General features: G+C 50.6%; 1 protein-coding gene across 1 annotated transcript in view; it reads left to right on the plus strand.

Moving 5' to 3' along the window:
- The window catches only part of DDX25 (DEAD-box helicase 25), a 139,151-nt gene that overhangs the window by 110,363 nt on the left and 5,675 nt on the right, over positions 1-23,113 (plus strand). Inside the window, exon 11 of the mRNA XM_030220992.1 lies at positions 21,801-21,989. Coding sequence (XP_030076852.1) covers positions 21,801-21,989 — 189 coding nt within the window. The remainder of the gene's footprint in view (positions 1-21,800; positions 21,990-23,113) is intronic.

A 23,113-nucleotide genomic window follows, 5' to 3' on the forward strand; every position in this document is an offset into this window, starting at 1 on the left:
GGCTCCACGCAAAATCTCACCTCGTGGGGTATCCTTGATCATGAGGAAGGTTAGAAATCAGCCTACAACTACAAGGGGGGAACTTGTCAATGATCTCAAGGCAGCTGGGACCACTGTCACCACGAAAACCATTGGTAACACATTACGACATAACGGATTGCAATCCTGCAGTGCCCGCAAGGTCCCCCTGCTCCGGAAGGCACATGTGACGGCCCGTCTGAAGTTTGCCAGTGAACACCTGGATGATGCCGAGAGTGATTGGGAGAAGGTGCTGTGGTCAGATGAGACAAAAATTGAGCTCTTTGGCATGAACTCAACTCGCCGTGTTTGGAGGAAGAGAAATGCTGCCTATGACCCAAAGAACACCGTCCCCACTGTCAAGCATGGAGGTGGAAATGTTATGTTTTGGGGGTGTTTCTCTGCTAAGTGCACAGGACTACTTCACCGCATCAATGGGAGAATGGATGGGGCCATGTACCGTACAATTCTGAGTGACAACCTCCTTCCCTCCGCCAGGGCCTTAAAAATGGGTCGTGGCTGGGTCTTCCAGCACGACAATGACCCAAAACATACAGCCAAGGCAACAAAGGAGTGGCTCAGGAAGAAGCACATTAGGGTCATGGAGTGGCCTAGCCAGTCACCAGACCTTAATCCCATTGAAAACTTATGGAGGGAGCTGAAGCTGCGAGTTGCCAAGCGACAGCCCAGAACTCTTAATGATTTAGAGATGATCTGCAAAGAGGAGTGGACCAAAATTCCTCCTGACATGTGTGCAAACCTTATCATCAACTACAGAAGACGTCTGACCGCTGTGCTTGCCAACAAGGGTTTTGCCACCAAGTATTAGGTCTTGTTTGCCAGAGGGATTAAATACTTATTTCCCTCTGCAGAATGCAAATAAATTCATATACTTTCCACAATGTGATTTTCTGGATTTAATTTGTGATGTGCTATCTCTCACTGTTACCAATAACCTACCCTTCAATTATGGGCTGCTCATGTCTTTGTCAGTGGGCAAACTTACAAAATCAGCAAGGGATCAAATACTTATTTCCCCCACTGTATATCTATCATTTTAACCACATGAACCTTACCCAGCCAAGAAATACGAAGGTGCTCCCACTTATCTAAATCTGCACAAAGCACACACAGCAAAGATGGGTAATTAGCCCTATAAAGATTACTACTACTACTATTTAGCATTCCTCCCTCTTGGCTGTCAGCTAGACCCAGAAGCCCAATGAAAGGACAGAAGCCTAGTGAAATGTATAGTGGGCTTATATCCAAGTAATATCTTCCCTCCCCAAAGATAAATTTAAAAGTTCAGACTTTGCCAATTTAATTTTAAATCCTGAAACCCTCCCATAATCCTTCAGAATGCGCATCACTCCTGCAGCAACGTCTGTGGATTCCCTAAAGTGAGCAGCACATCATCAGCAAATAGCTTTGTCATAAGGCATAAGTACATAAGTAATGCCTCACTGGGAAAAGACCAAGGGTCCATCGAGCCCCGCATCCTGTCCACGACAGCGGCCAATCCAGGCCAAGGGCACCTGGCAAGCTTCCCAAACGTACAAACATTCTATACATGTTATTCCTGGAATTGTGGATTTTTCCTAAGTCCATTTAGTAGCGGCTTATGGACTTGTCCTTTAGGAAACCGTCTAACCCCTTTTTAAACTCTGCCAAGCTAACCGCCTTCACCACGTTCTCCAGCAATGAATTCCAGAGTTTAATTACACGTTGGGTGAAGAAAAATTTTCTCCGTTTTGTTTTAAATTTACTACACTAGTTTCATCGCATGCCCCCTAGTCCTAGTATTTTTGGAAAGTGTGAACAGACACTTCCATATCATCAAGCTGATCAATCCATAGACTGGTGGGTTGTGTCCATCTACCAGCAGGTGGAGATAGAGAGCAAACTTTTGCCTCCCTATATGTGGTCATGTGCTGCCGGAAACTCCTCAGTATGTTCTCTATCTCAGCAGGTGGTGGTCACACACAGCAGCAGCTCTGGCTAGGCCTCCAAGCCTAATTCTTAGGTTTTGTTGAGTGCCTGGGGTTGAGGGCTCTTTTGAGCAAGTGCAAACCTGGTGGTGCCAGGTCCCTCCTTTTCTCCCCCCTCCCGCTGGCTCCGTTAAAAAAAAAAAACAAAAAACAATTTTGAACGTCCTTAAAGGCGTTTATTTCGACGTTTATTTAAACGTTTATTGCAGCTACTCACTGGGACACCAGGTCGTTACAGCTCGGAGCGGCAAGCAGGTAATTTTTACCTTTTTATAGCGGGCAGGGGGTTCCCCGATTCTTCTCCTCGTGGCATATGGCGTCGGAGGGCGAGGACGCAAAGAGTCGCTCCCCGGATCGCTTGAGCGCTTCTAGAGGGGATGCGGGGGTCTTAAAGCCTGATTCGCCCTTGTTGGGTGACAGTTTCGTGACCGATGAATGTCCCGGTCCTTCCTCCGGCGTGGCGGTTTTTCCCGCCATAAACGCCCATCTCCCGCTCCTCGCCTCCGCCATCTTGGCCGGCCACGCGGCTCGGACGGCTTCTTCTTGGGCCGCCCTTGAGGTTGGAGACATTAATGCCATGAACGCCCTTAATTTGGGCGACGGCACAAAAGCGGCTAAAGTTAAGCGCCGTTCTTCCCGCGCGGCTCCTTCGCGGAGTGTCGCGCCGGACGCCATTTTGGATGCGCAGCATGTCTCTCCCCCGCTCTTGCGAGCGCCGGTTGAGGGTGCGTCTAGGGCTGTAGCCCAGGCTGCGGAAGTGCACAGTCTGGGGGGTTTCTCCCCCGAGTTTGTTTTGCTGCTGCATCAGGCCTTCCTTATGCAAAACGCTGCCCCTGCTCCCTCGTCTGGTAAAGAGGTTGAGGTTCCCAGAGGTAAACGCCCTCGGGTTGATTCCCAGGCCTTGGAGGACTTTGTCTCCTCCGATGTAGATGAGGGCAGCGTATCTGAGTTCTCCCAACGGTCCTTTGCGGATTCCTTGGAGGAGACGGATCCCCGCTCGGATGGAGCGGATGACCCCTCTGCAGCGCGGCTTTTTAGCTCAGAGGATTTGCCCAACCTGTTGATACAGGCCATGGACACTTTGAAGATTTCCTCTCCGGAGGACGTCTCTCCCTCAGCCCCTGTTGGCTCTGCCATTATGCTGGGGACGAAGCGCCCGCCTAGAACCTTCCACGTGCATGATGCCATGCACACCTTAATTTCGGCTCAATGGGATGTCCCTGAAGCGAGCCTTAAAGTGGCTAGGGCTATGTCCCGCCTCTATCCTTTGACTGAAAGTGAACGTGAGGCCTATCTGTGGCCTACCGTGGATTCTTTAATCACTGCGGTGACTAAGAAAACGGCGTTGCCGGTGGAAGGTGGCACGGCCCTAAAGGACGCCCAAGACAGAAGATTGGAGGCGGCCTTAAGGTCGTCCTTTGAGGCGGCTGCTTTAAGTTTGCAGGCCTCAGTTTGCGGCTCCTATGTGGCCAGAGCGTGCCTGACTATGGTGCAGCGGGCTTCCCCCTCGGATCATTCCTTGAGGGCTGATTGGCCGGCCCTGGAATCGGGCTTAGCCTATTTGGCAGACTTGCTGTATGATGTCTTGAGGGCCTCAGCTAAAGGCATGGCTCAGACAATCTCTGCGCAGCGGTGGCTTTGGCTGAAACATTGGTCTGCTGACCACGCCTCTAAATCCCGCCTGGCTAGATTGCCTTTTAAAGGCAAGCTGCTCTTTGGGGTCGAGCTGGACAAAATCGTGACCGATTTCGGCACGTCTAAGGGCAAGAAGTTACCAGAGGTCAGGGCTCGGGCTAGTACTCGTCCCGGTACCTCCAGAGGACGGTTTCAGGAAGCCCGTCGGTACCGCCCGGGCAGGTCGGGTTCCTCTGCCCCCTCTTCCTTTAAGAGGAATTTCTCCCCCAAGCAGCATTCCTTTCGCAGAGACCGCCGTCCCGGAGGTGCTCCCTCCGGTCCTCCCCCAGGGTCTCGTACCCAATGACGGGGCCTTGGTCCACGCCCCAGTGCAGATTGGAGGACGGCTGTCCTCGTTTCTGGGCGAGTGGACCACAATAACTTCAGACGCTTGGGTGCTGGAAGTCATCAGAGACGGCTACAAGCTAGAGTTCTGCCGACCCTTAAGAGACGGGTTTGTACTCTCTCCCTGCAAGTCTCCGGTCAAAGCTGTGGCAGTGCAGCAGACTTTGGACAATCTGATCCGCCTGGGTGCGGTCGTTCCGGTGCCAGAAAGTCAGCTTGGCAAGGGGCGTTACTCCATTTACTTTGTGGTACCAAAGAAAGGAGGTTCTGTCCGGCCTATCCTCGACCTCAAAGGGGTCAATCGGGCCTTGAAAGTGCGGCACTTTCGCATGGAGACTCTCCGCTCTGTTATAGCGGCAGTGAAGGCAGGGGAGTACCTGGCATCCTTGGACATCAAGGAAGCGTACTTGCATATTCCCATCTGGCCTCATCAACGCTTTCTGCGTTTTGCAGTCCTGGGCCGACACTTCCAGTTCAGAGCCCTCCCGTTCGGGTTGGCTACTGCTCCGCGGACCTTTTCCAAAGTAATGGTGGTCATCGCGGCCTTCCTGCGAAAGGAAGGAGTACAAGTCCATCCTTATCTGGACGACTGGTTGATCCGAGCCCCCTCTTATGCAGAGTGCGGCAAAGCTGTGGACCGGGTAGTTGCTCTTTTGAGCTCCCTGGGATGGATCATCAACTGGGAGAAAAGCCAGCTGCGCCCGACTCAGTCCCTGGAGTATCTGGGAGTTCGATTCGACACCCAAGTGGGCAGAGTGTTCCTGCCAGACAATCGGATTGTCAAGCTTCAGGCTCAGGTGGACCAGTTCCTAGTAGCCTCTCCTCTTCGGGCTTGGGACTATGTGCAGCTGTTGGGCTCTATGACGGCCACGATGGAAGTAGTGCCCTGGGCCAGGGCTCATATGAGACCACTACAACAATCTCTGCTGCAGCGCTGGACTCCGATGTCGGAGGATTATGCTGTGCGCCTTCCCTTGGACCCAGCAGTGCGCAAGGCGCTGAGCTGGTGGATGTAGACAGACAAGTTGTCTGCGGGAATGCCTCTGGTGACCCCGGAGTGGATTGTCGTCACGACGGATGCCTCTTTGTCGGGCTGGGGAGCCCACTGCTTGGGAAGGACAGCGCAGGGGCTCTGGTCTCCTGCAGAGGCAAAGTGGTCTATCAACCTCCTGGAACTCAGAGCCATTCGGTTGGCGCTTTTGGAGTTCATCCCGGTACTGGTGTTGAAGCCGGTACGGGTCCTGTCGGACAATGCCACGGCTGTGGCCTATGTCAACCGCCAGGGAGGTACCAAGAGCGCCCCTCTAGCCAAGGAGGCTATGAATCTATGCCAGTGGGCAGAAGCGAACCTGGAGCAGCTGTCAGCGGCCCACATTGCCGGAGTCATGAATGTCAAGGCGGACTTTCTCAGTCGCCATACCTTGGAGCCCGGAGAGTGGCAGCTATCTGCTCAGGCGTTCTTGGACATCACGAAGCGCTGGGGCCAGCCGAGCCTAGATCTGATGGCGTCATCGGCCAATTGCCAAGTGCCGCGCTTTTTCAGCAGAGGACGGGACCCTCGATCCCTGGGAGTAGATGCTCTTCTCCAACAGTGGCCGACTCAAGAGCTTCTCTATGTGTTCCCGCCCTGGCCCATGTTGGGCAGGGTGCTAGACCGGGTGGCAAAGCATCCCGGCAGGGTAATCCTGGTGGGTCCGGATTGGCCCAGACGTCCCTGGTATGCGGACTTGATCAGGCTCTCAGTCGACGATCCTCTGCGGCTGCCAGTGGAACAGGGCCTGTTACATCAGGGTCCCGTGGTGATGGAGGATCCCTCCTCCTTTGGTCTTACGGCCTGGCTATTGAGCGGCAGCGTCTGAGAAAGAAGGGCTTCTCAGACAAGGTCATCGCCACTATGCTGAGAGCGAGGAAGCGCTCTACTTCTACTGCTTACGCCAGGGTTTGGCGTATATTTGCAGCGTGGTGTGAAGCAGGCTCACTTTCTCCCTTCACTGCTCCAATTTCTTCAGTGTTGGCGTTCCTGCAGGAAGGTCTGGAGAAAGGCCTGTCGCTCAGTTCCCTTAAAGTCCAGGTAGCGGCTCTGGCTTGCTTCAGGGGCCGCCTGAAGGGTGCTTCCCTGGCTTCGCAGCCAGATGTGGTGCGCTTTCTCAAGGGAGTTAATCACCTGCGCCCTCCTCTGCACTCAGTGGTGCCTGCGTGGAATCTCAACCTGGTGCTAAGAGCATTGCAGAAGCCGCCTTTTGAACCCTTGTCGAGGGCATCTCTGAAAGACCTGACGTTGAAAGCAGTCTTTTTGGTGGCTATCACTTCAGCCAGAAGAGTTTCCGAGCTCCAGGCGCTCTCATGTCGAGAGCCCTTTCTGCAGTTCACTGAGGCAGGAGTGACTATTCGCACAGTGCCTTCCTTCCTGCCCAAGATTGTTTCTCGCTTCCATGTGAATCAGCAGCTCTGTCTCCCTTCCTTTCGTAGGGAGGACTACCCAGAGGAGTACTCTGCTCTTAAATATCTGGATGTGAGACGAGTCATCATCAGATACTTGGAAGTGACCAATGAGTTCCGGAAATCGGATCATCTGTTTGTCCTGTTTGCAGGTCCTCGTAAGGGTCTGCAGGCTGCTAAGCCTACAGTGGCAAGATGGGTCAAGGAAGCCATTGCAGCGGCTTATGTGGCCGCGGGGAAGGTGCCGCCTATCCAGCTGAAGGCTCACTCCACTAGAGCTCAGGCGGCCTCGATGGCAGAGGCCGGGTCCGTCTCCTTGGAAGAGATATGCAAGGCGGCAACTTGGGCTTCGGCTCATACATTCTCCAAGCATTACCGCTTGACTGTGGCTGCACGGGCGGAGGCCCGGTTTGGAGCTTCAGTGTTGAGGTCAGGGATTTCAATGTCCCGCCCTGGGTGAGTACTGCTTCGGTACATCCCACCAGTCTATGGATTGATCAGCTTGATGATATGGAAGGTAAAATTATGTATCATACCTGATAATTTTCTTTCCATTAATCATAGCTGATCAATCCATAGCCCCTCCCAGATATCTGTACTGTTTTTATTTTGGTTGCATTTCAGGTTCAAGTTTAGTCTTCAGTTACTTCAGAAAGACTTCGTGTTCAAGTTTTTTCACTTGGATTCTTCAAGAGTTGAGACGAGTTTGTGTTACAGTGAGCTGCTGCATTCCTCTCCCCTCCGTTTTACGGGGCTGGATTGAGATTTAAATTCTGCCGGCACTCCCTCCCGCTTCGTGCGGCTGTAGGGCAGCTTTGTACCCCTCCCGCTTCGGCGGTGTTAGGGTCAGTCAGCTCCTCCCGCGGTTGCGGTTGCAGGATAAGCCAGATCCCCCCGCATCGGCGGGTGTGGTGTCCCTCCCCCGCTCCGCGGGGATGAGCTGGACGGATTCCCCTCCCCCACTTGTGTGGGGATGAGCTGGGTTAATTCCCCTCCCCCGTTTCGGCGGTGGTGAGCTGGGCAGAGTGTCCCTTCGTGGGTGTAATTCTCTAAGTGCTGAGTCCTGCGGATGGAGCTTTGATATCGACATACTGAGGAGTTTCCGGCAGCACATGACCACATATAGGGAGGCAAAAGTTTGCTCTCTATCTCCACCTGCTGGTAGATGGACACAACCCACCAGTCTATGGATTGATCAGCTATGATTAATGGAAAGAAAATTATCAGGTATGATACATAATTTTACCTTCACATCCACCTGTTCCACTCCACTCATTATTTTATATACCTCTATCATGTCTCCCCTCAGCTGTCTCTTCTCCAAACTGAAAAGCCCTAGCCTCCTTAGTCTTTCTTCATAGGGAAGTCGTCCCATCCCCGCTATCATTTTAGTCGCCCTTCGCTACACCGTTTCCAATTCCACTATATCTTTCTTGAGGTGCGGTGACCAGAATTGAACACACTACTCAAGGTGCGGTCGCACCATGGAGCGATATAACGGCATTATAACATCCTCACACCTGTTTTCCATACCTTTCCTAATACCCAACATTCTATTCGCTTTCCGAGCCGCAGCAGCACACTGAGCAGAAGGTTTCAGTGTATTATCGACGACGACACCCAGATCCCTTTCTTGGTCTGTAACTCCTAACGCGGAACCTTGCATGACGTAGCTATAATTTGGGTTCTTTTTTCCCACATGCATCACCTTGCATTTGCTCACATTAAACGTCATCTGCCATTTAGCCGCCCAGTCTCCCAGTCTCGTAAGGTCCTTCTGTAATTGTTCACAATCCTGTTGCGAGTTAACGACTTTGAATAACTTTGTGTCATCAGCAAATTTAATTACCTCGCTAGTTACTCCCATCTCTAAATCATTTATAAATATATTAAAAAGCAGCGGTCCTAGCACAGACCCCTGAGGAACCCCACTAACTACCCTTCTCCATTGTGAATACTGCCCATTTAACCCCACTCTCTGTTTCCTATCCTTCAACCAGTTTTTAATCCACAATAGGACTTTTCCTCCTGTCCCATGACCCTCCAAATTCCTCCCCCCTGAATGCCCCTTATATCAGCCCTATTTTGGATCATTGTGGCGAAGGGTTCCATAGCCAAAGCAAACAACAAAGGGGATAATGCACTGCCCTGTCAGGTACCCAGCTGGTTTGGTCAGTCTTTCACAATTTATTTGGATCTAGAATCCAACTCCACACCTCCCAATTTCTTACACCTTGCTTGCTGCAGACCTTCACTCCCCCCTTTTTTTTTTCTTACAGCCTGGTAGTTAGGGATTCCCATCAGTGTGTGTATGGCATCCTGCTTGTCCTCGGCAAAAGCGAAATTACTCACCAGTAGTAGATATTCTCTGAGGACAGCAGAATGACAATCCACACTACCTCACTGACCTCCCCTTGGAGTTGCATTCTATTAGCTTGAGTATTAGGCTTGGTCCCCCATGACAACAGCAGGTAGGAAAATGCATGCATTCTCACAGAGGTGCTTCCAAATGTTTCGGGAAAGGAATGCTGGGGAACCTTCCTGAAGACAGCAGAGTGATGTCATCAGTGGAACCCTGGTGCAGAGAACACCAGCTATAGGTGAGTAACTTTGTTTACTGATAGGGCTATATACTACCTTCTGCCAGGCTAGAATTAATGGATAGATGATGAAATGTTAACAGAAATTAGTTCCTAGATAAAATAAAGGACTGCTGCTTGGAGCAAATGGTATAGGAACCAACAAGGAGGTTTTTAAGCTATAGTCCTTAGTGGAATGCAGGACTTGATGTGAGAGGTAATGGTGTTGGGTCCGCTGGGCAAAAGTGATCACATCAATTTGAGTTACGCTGGAGTGAAGACAAAAAGGAAATGTACATTGGCAACATTTAACTTTCAAAAAGGGTAACTGATAAAATGAGGAAAATTATTTTAAAAAATAATAAAATAAAAGCTAACAGGATCAGCCACAAATGTTAGGTGTTGTTTGTAGCAGGCTATAAGACCTTAATGTAATGGATGTTGTTTAAAAATACCATCTTGGAAGCCCACACCAGAATGTATCCATGTGGAAAGAAGGGCATACGACAGACGTTTAAAAGGTGACCTGAAAGAGGCTATTAGGGCCAAAAGAATATCTTTCTGGAAAAAGGATCTGAAAAAAGGAAGCAGCATAAGCACTGGCAAATTAGATACAAAGCATTGATAAGGATGACTAAAAATATTTTAAAAGAAACTTGCTGTAGAGGCAATAACTTATAGTAGTTTATTCAGGTATATTAGATGTAGAAAGCCCATGAGAGGAGTCAACGAGACAGTTAGATCCTCAAGGCATAAAAGGGAAATTGTGTTTATCACCAGAAATTAGGTGTACACATTTACACCAGATCTGTGACTTTTGTAAGTGTTCATATCTATGCGTGTATGTACCCAGTTATGTCACAATTCTATAAAGGAAAGTAGGTGCCACATAAATATATGTGCACTTATAGATTTGACCCCTAAGAGCCTCTAATGTGGCGGAAATAGAAAAAGTTCCGGTAGACTGATTTACATGAACCATCGCAAGGGATCTTTGGATCAAAGTGTATGGTAGACAGCCTCTTTTGTTGGTCTGCTTTCTCTCCTCTTCAGTGTTATGCACTCTCTTTATTTCTCTGGGAGAAACGCAACGAGGGGATAATAGAAAAGATCATCAATTAACGCAAAAAAGGTAAGAGGGAAATACGGCTAGCGCAAGCGGAAGAAAAATGGCTGAAGATGTAAAGAGGTGACGACCTTTTTCAGATATATTGGAAAAAGGAGAAAAGATAGGAATAGAATTGCAAGTCAGAAAGATAATGAGAGTGGCTATGTGGAAAGTGATGAGGATAAAGCGAACGTGCTAAACAATTACTTTGGTGTTCACGGAGGAAAATCTTGGAGAAGGACCGCAGTTGGCTGCTGAGGGAGTATCTGGGAATGGAGTGGATACTGCGCCTTTTATGGAAGAAAGAATTTATAAATAGCTTGAGAATCTGAAGGTGGACAAAGCTATGGGGCCAGATGGGATACATCCCAGGATACTGAAGGAGCTCAGAGAGGTCCTGGCAGGACCTCTTAAAAGATTTATTTAATAGATCTTTAGAGACGGGAGAGGTTCCGTGAGATTGGAGATGAGCGGATGTGGTCTCTCTTCACAAAAGTAGAGACAGGGCAGAAGTGGGAAACTACAGACCGGTAGGTCTCATGTCGGCGGTAGGAAAAATAATGGATTTGCTGCTGAAAGAAAGGATAGTTAACTTTCTAGAAACAAACGGGTTACAGGACCTGGGCAACATGGCTTTACCAAAGGAAAATCCTGCCAAATGAATTTTCTTGACTTCTTTGACTGGGTGACCAAAGAACTGGATGAAGAACATGTGATAGATATAATCTGCTTGGATTTCAGCAAAGCCTTTGATATGGTGCCCCTCACAGAAGACTCGTGAATAAGCTGAAAGGGCTGAACTTAGGACCAACAGTAATGAACTGAATAGGAAACTGGTTGATCGACAGGTGGCAGAGGGTGGTGGTAAATGGAATCCGCTTGGAGGAAAAGAAGGTGAGCAGTGGAGTTCCTCAGGGGGTCAGTGCTGGGAATGATTCTGATTAATATATTTGTGAGAGAGATTGCTGAAGGGTTGGAAGGAAAGGTTTGCCTTTTTGGTGACACGAAGATAGCCAATAGAGTGGATACCCTGGAGGGAGTAGAAACAGTAAGAAGGGATCTCCAAACATTTGAAGAATGGTTGAGGGTCTGAAAGTTAAAATTTAATTACTCTAACTCTGGTGTAACTCAAAGGCCTGGTTTCGATGTTGAACAAACCTCACAAATGAGAAACCGTTATGAGAATGTCACAAAATGTTTTTGATTTTTAATATGCTGTGTCAGTGAGTTGAAAAATAAAAAAACTTATAAACCTTTTTTAAAATATATATATATATATATATTGACAGATGAGTGCTCAGTAAAATGCCAGTTGCTCAGGCTGGTCTACAGAACAGGCAGAACCCAACATCATTGCACTCAGCCCTACCTACCATCCCTACGTCTTGTTCAGTAGTACACTTCTCATAACACTAAGACGAAAATAGAAAATATATGTCAGATGGTAAAGACCGGTACTTAGCTTGGGGCTGGATTCACTACAGTGAAACTGCTGTCTGCTGCCGTGCTGTGGACCAGCTGAGCCCAGTTGAAAGGTGCATGTGCTCGTGATAAAAATTAAATGCAAAATCTTCTTAACTCTTCTTAAAATTTAATGCCAAGAAGTGCAGAGTGATGTACTGGGGGTGCAGAAACCCGAAAGAAATACTGAATAGGAGGGGAGAGATTAGTAAGCTTGACTCAGGAGAGAGACCTTGGGGTGTTGGTGTCCGAGGATCTGAAGGTTAAGAAACAAGGCGGCAAGGCGACAGCTGTGTTCAGAAGGATGCTAGGCAGCATAGAGAGGGGTATAACCAGCAGAAGAAAGGAGGTGTTGATGCCCCTCTATAAGTCGTTGTTCACGCCCCAGTTGGAGTATTGTATTCAGTTTTGGAGGCCTTGAAAAGAAAAGCTACAAAAATGGTATGGTATTTGCGTTGCAAACCGATGAGGAGAGACTTGCGGACCTGAACATGTATACCTTGGAGGAAAGGACAAACGGGTGACATGATACAGACGTTCAAGTATTTGAAAGGTATTAATCTGCAAACAAACCTTTTCTGGAGACAGGAAGGCGCTAGAAGTAGAGGACATGAATTGAGGTTGAAGGGGGTTAGACTCAGGAGTAATGTTGGGAAGTATTTTTTCATGGAAAAGTGAAGCGCGGTGCCCTTGGTGCACGGAGCCGACATTTAATATGATGCCGTGCACCGAAGGGCCTGCCTGCCCCGAAGCAGCGGGGAGCAACCGAGGGGGCGCTGTCAGGACCCCGCCTCGCAGGTGCTTCCCGCTGAGAGGGGCTGTGTCAAAGGGGGGTTTAAAACCCCTAGGCTGAGCTCGGACGGCCTCTTCGGCGTCCGGCACCAGCCAGCAACTTGTCTCTGTGGCGCGCCTCCACGGACCCGGCCTTGTCGGCGACATCGCGAGCGGGATCCCGCCCGTGCGTCCTTTGAAGCAGCGAGCGGTGACTCGGTGAGTGATCGAGTGTCGGGCCTACGAAGGGAGCATCATGATTCGGAGGTGCCGTGTTATGTAGAGAGGGGATCGTTTGTGGAGCGGGGCTCGGGGAGGCGAAGGCAAGCGCATGGCCCTCTCCTGTCTTTTATATGGCGCTCCATCTCCCCTTCCGGCTTGGCTCCTTTTGCCGCATAGCTGGTTCCCCGATGGATGGGCAGCCAGGCAAACGCCCGAATATCCATCCCGCCAGCACAGTCGAGACCAGGAGCAGCCGAGGCGCCCAGCAAAACTAAAGACATATCGAGGCCTACCTCACCCGGGCTTTGGCCGAACCCCCCACAATGCCAGAGATGGACACCACCACACCCGAAAATGCAAAGCAACGCAGCACAGGCGGCAACATGCCCCGGCCCATCGGGAGGACACTGCCAGCATCAGACAGCAGCAACATCGACAAACGGCCCAGGCTGAGGATACCCGCAACAACACAATTGTTGCGGAGCATTGCCAAGGTACGGTCCCCCCCCCCCCCCCCCCCTTGTCAGCCAAGATGCCCCGTATCTATGCCAAGGCAGCCAGTCCGCAGACACTCTTAAGCCAGAATCAAAGCGCAAAAGCGCGGGAGAGCTACGAGGCATGCCAGGAAACAATCACTGGAATTATCCTCTGAACTTTGAACCTGCAGGAACGTCCAGCGGTACACTCACACAATACGATACTAATGTCTATGTGAATGGTGGGGAGGGGGAGGACTGTACAGAGGATTATAGCGCAGCGAACACGGGGTGGCAGGGCCCACACACTGAAAGAGAGGATGACACTGGGAGCAGGAGCACACCTATCAGTAATACGAACCCCGTGATAGAAAAGAAAGATAGGAAGAAAAAGAAACGGAAGGGAAAGAAAAAGAGTAGAAGGAGAGATTCCAGCAGTGAGAGTAGTTCAGAGTCATCTACATCTTCTTCCTCCTCGTCTGAGGAGGAAGAAGACCCGCAGAGCGCGGCTTTACACAATGATTTGAACTTCTTAAAAGCAAGTTCATTTTGTATATCAGAGGGAAGAGAGTTACAAATATCCAGTGACAAAAAGAAAAAAAGCAGAGTGCCTAGTAGACTCATAGTGGGCTTTTGTTGGTGAAGGGTGAACAAGTTGAAAGTCTAAAGACTGGAGAATTCTAGTTGGAGTGTATGGAATAATCAGTCTAGATATGTCATAGGCAAGGGGGGGGGGGGGTCACCTGAATGTTAAGCCTTATTTGATAAGCACAGAATCTTAAATTTGGAGTGAAACTAAATTGGCAACCAGTGAAGGGTTTTCAAAAGTATGATGCAATGATCAAATTTGTGAACATTACATAGTAATCATGTAGCTGTATTTTGAAGCAATTGCAGTGAAGGGCAGCAGAGATCCTACTACTTTCAAAGGTATAGATAACATTCACCCTCATGGTCTTCTCAGAAAACTCAGGGACCTCATTCTTGTTCAACACAGCAGAGAGTCCAGAAGTCCCAACCAGCTCCCCGGTCAAAACCAAGGGCAAGGTTTTTACTGGGTTCAGCAGAGTGGTCCTTGAGGACTGGAGAAGAGTAGATGTGGTCCCTCTCCACAAAAGCAGAAGTAAGGAAGAGGATGGGAACTACAGGCCGGTAAGTGACATCTGTGGAAAGTAAATTAATGGAAACACTTTTAAAACAGAGAATGGTAAAGTTTTTTTGGAAGCCAATGGATTACAGGACCCAAGGCAACATGGTTTCACTAGAAGTCTTGTCAGACAAATCTGATTAAATTCTTTGTCTGGATGACCAAAGAGTTGGATCGAAGGAGAACGCTAGATGCGGCGTATTTAGATTTTAGCAAAGCTTTGACATAGGTGACCAATAAACTGAGTACCCTTGGTATGGGCCCTAAAGTGATTGGGTTAGGAACTGGTTGCGTGGAAGACGACGGAGGGTAGTGGTAAATGGAGTTCATTCTGAAGAAAAGGATGTTACCAGTGGTGTGCCACAAGATTTGGTACTTGGGCCGGTTCTTTTTGTAAGCAATATTGCTGAAGGGCTATCTGGTAAGGTTTGCCTCTTTGCAGATGCTACTAAAATCTGCAATAGGGTAGACACCCCTGATGTGGATAACATGAGAAATGACTTTGGTGAAGCTAGAGGAATGGTCTGGAATTTGGCAACTTACATTTAATGCTAAAAGATCCAGGATCATGCATTTGGGCTGCAGAAACCTGAGGGAACAGTACAGTTTAGAGGGTGAAGAACTTTTGTGCACGAAAGAGGAATGGGACTTGGGGGTGATTGTATGTGATGATCTTAAGGTGGCCAAACAGGTAGAAAAGGCAGTGGTGAAAGCTAGAAGGAGAGGAATGGCCAGTAGGAAATACTACCTTTTTTGTGGTTCAGTCAAAGCTACTGTGTGCATTATATTCAGGTACTTTCTGTGTCCCTAGTGGGCTCATTATCTAAGTTTTTGTACCAGGGGCAATGGGAGGGTTAAGTGCTGCCTTCAGAGAACACCTGATGCAGGTAAGTAACTTCACTGTCTTCAGAAAAAACTTACATGGGAACAAATTTGCTTTCCCGTCACAATCTCTCTGTCCCTGAGTTGAGCTCATTATATGAAATGAGTCACAATATATGACACTGGTTGACTGGAACCTGTTGCACATGCTCACTAGAGATTTAGGAATTCCTAGAAAGGACTAGAAATTTTTGTAGAGTGGAAATGGTTTTGTATGTCACCCATAGGTATGCCTAGTTGCCTTCATAGAACATCTTTTACAGGTAAGCATTTTCACTTTACTGTATTTACATGTACTTTTGGCTGATAATAGAGAGCAAAGAGTATAGTTCTGTTATAAGCAATTAACTAGTATTTTCTCTGTGCACTTAGAAGCCATGGTATTTGCCAAAAAGACACAGGTGTTATGACAGTGTTCATACAGAATGTTGAGACATACTACTACTACTACTTAACATTTCTAAAGTGCTACTAGGGTTACGCAGCGCTGTACAATTTATTCTCCGAGGACAAGCAGGCTGGGTGACGTCCGCGGCAGCCCCCACCAACCGGAAAAAGCTTCGCGGGACGGTCGGCACGCAGGGCACGCCCACCGCGCATGCGCGGCCGTCTTCCCGCCCGTGCGCGACCGCTCCCGCCAGTTCCTTTTTTTCCGCGACTGGAGAGAGTTGTGCTTTGCCGCTCTCTCTGTTTTCAGCCGCCGGATTTCGATCGCGTTTACGCGGATCGTCGCTTTTCTTTCTAAAACTTCTTGTTTTTTGGTTACCGCCGGTTTCCTTTTTCAAAAAAAAAAAAAAAACCTGAGCGTGTGGAGCACGCGCTCCCCTTTTCCCTCGCTTCTAGCGGGGACGCCACGTTGCAGCCTAGTGGTCGCTCGGTCGTTTCTTTTTCGAGGTGTGATTCCAGCCACCATTGACGACTTTGACTTCGCCGACGCGATTTTTCCGTCGATGTCCTCGAAGGTCCCGAGTGGATTTAAAAAGTGTGGTCGCTGCGGCCGGCCGATCTCGCAGACCGATACCCACGCTTGGTGCCTCCAGTGCCTCGGGCCGGAGCACAATATCAAGTCGTGTTCTCTGTGTCTCGGTCTCCGGAAACGGACTCAGGTTGCGAGGCAAGTTCTGCGGGACCGTCTTTTTGGAACTTGCGCCGGCCCCTCGACGTCGACCTCGAAGGCATCGGTATCGACGCCCGGCCCTTCGGTACCGGTATCGATGCCCGAGACATCGGCACCGATGGCAGCGACCCCAGGAGAACAGGTCCCGTCGGCCCGCCGGTCCTCCGGTGAGAGTGGAGGTGAGAGGCCGCGTGGGCAATCGGCCCCGGTCACTCCCTCAGCTCGTAGGCCGCGGGACCGAACCCTGTCTGACCCGGTACCTCGAGACCGAGGGGGATCGACCTCCTCCTCCTCCATGCCTTCCGGCGCCGGTGACGGGCATCGCAAGAAGGATAAGAAGCGTCGTCACCGGTCGCCCTCGGTGCATCCGGATATCGGAGAGGAGGCGACGCCGAAGCGTCATCGTCGAGAGGAGAGGTCTCCGTCGGTGGTGGAGGTACCGACGCGTCGGGGTTCCGGCATCTCGGTGCCGTCTCCTGGCCCCCATCAGCTTCTGCCGCCGACGCCCCTACCGGCCCCACCGCCTTTCCCGGCAGCGGGCCTGGACGAGTGCCTCAGAGCCATCTTTCCGGGGATCCTGGAAGAGCTGATGCGCCAGGCTGTGCCCCTCGGCGCCGATGACTGTTGCGCCGGTGAGCTCTAGCCCGGCGCCGGGGCCGTCGACACCGCCGCCGCTTGCGGCGCCGGTCTCGACCGCCATGCAGGTGGAGTCCCCGTCGACGTCGATGGAGGGAGCTCCGTCCCCGCCAGCGCGGGAGTCCACCGCTCGACGACACCGAGACCTCGGTGCCTCGACGTCGAGCCGGGCCCGGTTCAGGACTCAGCTACATGAGCTTATGTCCGATACCGAGGATGAGGACTCGTGGGGGGAAGAGGAGGACCCTAGATATTTCTCCTCAGAGGAGTCTACGGGCCTTCCCTCGGACCCCACGCCTTCACCGGAGAGGAAACTCTCACCTCCCGAGAGTCTCTCCTTTGCCTCCTTTGTGCGGGATATGTCTATTAGCATTCCCTTCCCCGTGGTCTCTGTGGAAGAGCCGAGGGCCGAGATGCTCGAGGTCCTCGACTATCCATCACCACCTAGAGAGTCCTCCACGGTGCCGCTGCACAATGTCCTCAAGGAGACACTGCTTCGGAACTGGGTGCGACCATTAACTAACCCCACCATTCCCAAGAAAGCAGAGTCCCAGTACAGGATCCACTCCAACCCAGAGTTAATGCGGCCACAATTGCCCCATGACTCAGCGGTCGTGGATTCTGCTCTCAAGAGGGCACGGAGTTCGAGGGATACCGCCTCGGCGCCCCCGGGGCGGGAGTCTCGCACTCTGGACTCGTTTGGGAGGAAGGCCTACCAAGCCTCCATGCTCGTGACCCCCATCCAGTCATACCTGCTCTATATGAGCATTCACATGCGGACCTATGTGCAACAACTGGCGGACCTGGTCGAGAAGCTCCCGCCGGAGCAGTCCAGGCCTTATCAGGAGGTGGTCAGGCAGCTGAAGGCGTGCAGAAAGTTCCTGTCCAGGGGTATCTATGACACCTGTGACGTGGCATCTTGTGCTGCGGCCCAAGGTATAGTGATGCGCAGGCTCTCATGGCTGCGTGCCTCTGACCTGGACAACCGCACCCAGCAGAGACTGGCCGACGTCCCTTGCCGGGGAGATAACATTTTTGGTGAGAAGGTCGAGCAGATGGTGGACCAACTGCATCAGCGGGAAACCGCTCTCGACAAGCTCTCCCACCGGGCGCCTTCAGCATCCACCTCCACAGGTGGACGTTTTTCCCGGGCCCGGCAGGCTGCACCCTATTCTTTTGCAAAGCGTAGGTACAACCAGCCGGCCCGAAGGCCTCGTCAGGCACAGGGACAGCCCCAGCGCGCTCGTTCTCGTCAACAGCGTGCGCCTAAGCAGCCCCCTGCGCCTCCACAGCAAAAGCCGGGGACGGGCTTTTGACTGGATCCACGGGAACATAGCCGCCCTAAAAGTGTCCGTACCGGACGATCTGCCGGTCGGGGGGAGGTTAAAATTTTTTCACCAAAGGTGGCCTCTCATAACCTCCGACCAGTGGGTTCTCCAAATAGTGCGGTGCGGATACGCCCTGAATTTGGCCTCCCTGCCTCCAAATTGTCCTCCGGGAGCTCAGTCTTTCAGCTCCCATCACAAGCAGGTACTTGCAGAGGAACTCTCCGCCCTTCTCAGCGCCAATGCGGTCGAGCCCGTACCACCCGGGCAGGAAGGGCAGGGATTCTATTCCAGGTACTTCCTTGTGGAAAAGAAAACAGGGGGGATGCGCCCCATCCTAGACCTGAGGGGCCTGAACAAATTCCTGGTAAAAGAAAAGTTCAGGATGCTTTCCTTGGGCACCCTTCTGCCCATGATTCAGAAAAACGATTGGCTATGTTCCCTGGATTTAAAGGACGCATATACTCACATACCGATACTGCCAGCTCACAGACAGTATCTCAGATTCCGCCTGGGCGCACGGCATTTTCAGTATTGTGTGCTGCCCTTTGGGCTCGCCTCTGCCCCACGAGTGTTCACCAAGTGCCTCGTGGTGGTAGCGGCCTACCTACGCAAGCTGGGAGTGCACGTGTTCCCATATCTCGACGATTGGCTGGTCAAGAGCACCTCGGAGGCGGGAGCCCTCCGGTCTATGCAGTGCACTACTCGACTTCTGGAGCTGCTGGGGTTTGTGATAAATTACCCAAAGTCCCATCTCCAGCCAACGCAGTCTCTGGAATTCATAGGAGCTCTGCTGAATACCCAGACGGCTCAGGCCTACCTTCCCGAAGCGAGGGCCACCAATCTCCTGGCCCTGGCTTCACAGACCAGAGCGTCTCAGCAGGTCACAGCTCGGCAGATGTTGAGACTTCTGGGTCATATGGCCTCCACAGTTCATGTGACTCCCATGGATCGTCTTCACATGAGATCTGCTCAATGGACCCTAGCTTCCCAGTGGTTCCAAGCCACCGGGAATCTAGAAGATGTCATCCGCCTCTCCACCAGTTGCCGCACTTCACTGCTCTGGTGGACCATCCGGACCAGTTTGACCCTGGGACGTCCATTCCAAATTCCACAGCCCACGAAAGTGCTGACGACGGATGCATCTCGCCTGGGGTGGGGAGCTCATGTCGATGGGCTCCACACCCAGGGTCTGTGGTCCCTCCAGGAAAAGGATCTGCAGATCAACCTCCTGGAGCTCCGAGCGATCTGGAACGCACTGAAGGCTTTCAGAGATCGGCTGTCCTGCCAAATTATCCAAATTCGGACAGACAATCAGGTTGCAATGTATTACGTCAACAAACAGGGGGGCACCGGATCTCGCCCCCTGTGTCAGGAAGCCGTCGGGATGTGGCGTTGGGCGTGCCGGTTCGGCATGCTCCTCCAAGCCACGTACCTGGCAGGCGTAAACAACAGTCTGGCCGACAGACTGAGCAGAGTCATGCAACCGCACGAGTGGTCGCTCCATGCCAGAGTGGTACGCAAGATCTTCCGAGAGTGGGGCACCCCCTCGGTGGACCTTTTCGCCCCTCAGACCAACCACAAGCTGCCTCTGTTCTGTTCCAGACTTCAGGCACACGGCAGGCTAGCGTCGGATGCCTTTCTCCTCCATTGGGGGACCGGCCTCCTGTATGCTTATCCTCCCATACCTTTGGTGGGGAAGACCTTACTGAAGCTCAAGCAAGACCGCGGCACCATGATTCTGATAGCGCCCTTTTGGCCCCGTCAGATCTGGTTCCCTCTTCTTCTGGAGTTGTCCTCCGAGGAACCGTGGAGATTGGAGTGTTTTCCGACTCTCATCTCGCAGAACGATGGAGCGTTGCTGCACCCCAACCTTCAATCCCTGGCTCTCACGGCCTGGATGTTGAGGGCGTAGACTTCGCTGCGTTGGGTCTGTCTGAGGGTGTCTCCCGTGTCTTGCTTGCCTCTAGGAAGGATTCCACTAAAAAGAGTTACTTTTTCAAGTGGAGGAGGTTTGTCGTGTGGTGTGAGAGCAAGGCCCTAGAACCTCGTTCTTGCCCTGCACAGATCCTGCTTGAATACCTTCTGCACTTATCAGAGTCTGGCCTCAAGACCAACTCAGTAAGGAATCACCTTAGTGCGATTAGTGCTTACCATTATCGTGTGGAAGGTAAAGCCATCTCTGGAGAGCCTTTAGTCGTTCGATTCATGAGAGGCTTGCTTTTGTCAAAGCCCCCTATCAAGCCTCCTACAGTGTCATGGGATCTCAACGTCGTCCTCACCCAGCTGATGAAACCTCCTTTTGAGCCACTGAATACCTGCCATCTGAAGTACTTGACCTGGAAGGTCATTTTCTTGGTGGCAGTTACTTCAGCTCGTAGGGTCAGTGAGCTTCAAGCCCTAGTAGCTCATGCTCCGTATACCAAATTTCATCACAACAGAGTAGTGCTCCGCACCCACCCAAAGTTCCTGCCGAAGGTGGTATCGGAGTTCCATCTTAACCAGTCAATTGTCTTGCCAACATTCTTCCCCAGGCCGCATACCCGCCCTGCTGAACGTCAGTTGCACACATTGGACTGCAAGAGAGCATTGGCCTTCTACTTGGAGCGGACACAGCCCCACAGACAGTCCGCCCAATTGTTTGTTTCTTTCGACCCTAACAGGCTAGGGGTCGCTGTCGGGAAACGCACCATCTCCAATTGGCTAGCAGATTGCATTTCCTTCACTTACGCCCAGGCTGGGCTGGCTCTTGAGGGTCATGTCACGGCTCATAGTGTTAGAGCCATGGCAGCGTCAGTGGCCCACTTGAAGTCAGCCACTATTGAAGAGATTTGCAAGGCTGCGACGTGGTCATCTGTCCACACATTCACATCACATTACTGCCTCCAGCAGGATACCCGACGCGACAGTCGGTTCGGGCAGTCGGTGCTGCAGAATCTGTTTGGGGTGTAAATCCAACTCCACCCTCCAGGACCCGAATTTATTCTGGTCAGGCTGCACTCTCAGTTAGTTGTTCTTCGTAGGTCAATTTCTGTTGTACCCTCGCCGTTGCGAGGTTCAATTGAGCTGGGTTCTTGTTTTGAGTGAGCCTGAGAGCTAGGGATACCCCAGTCGTGAGAACAAGCAGCCTGCTTGTCCTCGGAGAAAGTGAATGATACATACCTGTAGCAGGTGTTCTCCGAGGACAGCAGGCTGATTGTTCTCACCTACCCTCCCTCCTCCCCTTTGGAGTTGTGTTTCATATTTTATTGCTTGTCATTCAACTGGCGGGAGCGGTCGCGCACGGGCGGGAAGACGGCCGCGCATGCGCGGTGGGCGTGCCCTGCGTGCCGACCGTCCCGCGAAGCTTTTTCCGGTTGGTGGGGGCTGCCGCGGACGTCACCCAGTCGTGAGAACAATCAGCCTGCTGTCCTCGGAGAACACCTGCTACAGGTATGTATCATTCACTACATAGAAGGACGTGACATCCCTTTCTGCATTGCCTTAAGGCAACTTTCTGGGACTTCTGAACTGTTCAAATCTTATTTTTACATTGTATTACTTCCTGTTTCATAGAAAATGAATTTTAAATGTAAAAAGTGTAAAGTCTTAACGGTTGTTCCCTTTTCCTAGGTATTGATATAGAGCAGGTCTCCATTGTTATCAACTTTGACCTTCCTGTAGACAGAGATGGTAAAATAGACTGTGAGACTTACTTGCATCGCATTGGCAGAACAGGACGATTTGGAAAGAAGGGACTTGCTGTTAACCTGGTGGAGAAGCACAGCTTGAATTTATTGTGTGAAATTGAAAAACACTTTAGTAAGTACAGAACTATGTAAACTTGTACAGCCTAATATTCAGAGCGATTTAACCAGATAGGAGAGGCTCCTGCCCAGTTAAACCGCCTGTGGCTGCCTAACCGTTGATATACAGTTAAGTAAACAGCTAAAGTTGACACCAAATAGGTTATCTGGGCACCAGTCTGAATATTGGCTGGTGCCTGGGTAACCTATGGATAGGGGGATTGGGGATTCTGGGTCCTTGCATGATCTCCCCCTTCCTGCCCCGCCCCCCCCCCCCAAGACAGATGAAGCCATGGAAGATACAGCAGCCATTTTGAAGTTGGACCCACAACAGGCAGGAGCAAGTAGGGATTGAGTCTAGGAGGGGATGGGAGCTCAGGCTGGAGCTTCATTTGTCTTGGAGACATTTGACGGGGGAGGGGGCAAAAAAAACAGAAAAACAAGGCCTGCAAATAGGTGGAAAAATGTGGGATACAAATGCAATAAATAAATAGTTATATCTAAAAGCAAAAAAATATGATGGCCATGTTTCTCCTAGGATGGCTGCATCCAGGTTGACAAATTCTAAAAAAACAAAGTTAAAATACAAAATTAAAAACAAATCATATAATGGAACAAAAATATCAAACACATAAATATCACAAAAATATACCATTGATATACCAAAATAATGTCTCACAAACATTGTAAACAGTATTCATATACTTTATATCAGGGATGGGCATCCACAGTCCTTGAAGGGCATAGCCCAGTTGGATTTTCAAGATTCCCTCAATGAATATGGATGAGATTGATTCATATATAATACTTCAATTGTATGCAAATAGATCTAATGTGTATTCATTGTGGAAATATTGAAAACACGATTGGGCTGTGGTCTTTGAGGACCGTAGTTGCCCACCCCTGCTTTATAGTAAATAAATGATGGTTTTGTTCTAATTCTTCTATATGTTTATATCCACTAAGACATTACAAATATAAACCATAATAAACATATGTTTAAGCTATATCATAAAAATGTTTAATGTTATACAGTATATATATTTCATAAAAAGGAATAGTAGCTAACCAGTCTGTGTGGATCCACTTGTGTAACAACACTACAGGACCCCTTTATTAAAGGACGATAAGCCTTGCCCC

Source organism: Microcaecilia unicolor, chromosome 12 (genome assembly GCF_901765095.1).
Source record: "Microcaecilia unicolor chromosome 12, aMicUni1.1, whole genome shotgun sequence".
Taxonomy (NCBI): Eukaryota; Metazoa; Chordata; class Amphibia; order Gymnophiona; family Siphonopidae; genus Microcaecilia; species Microcaecilia unicolor.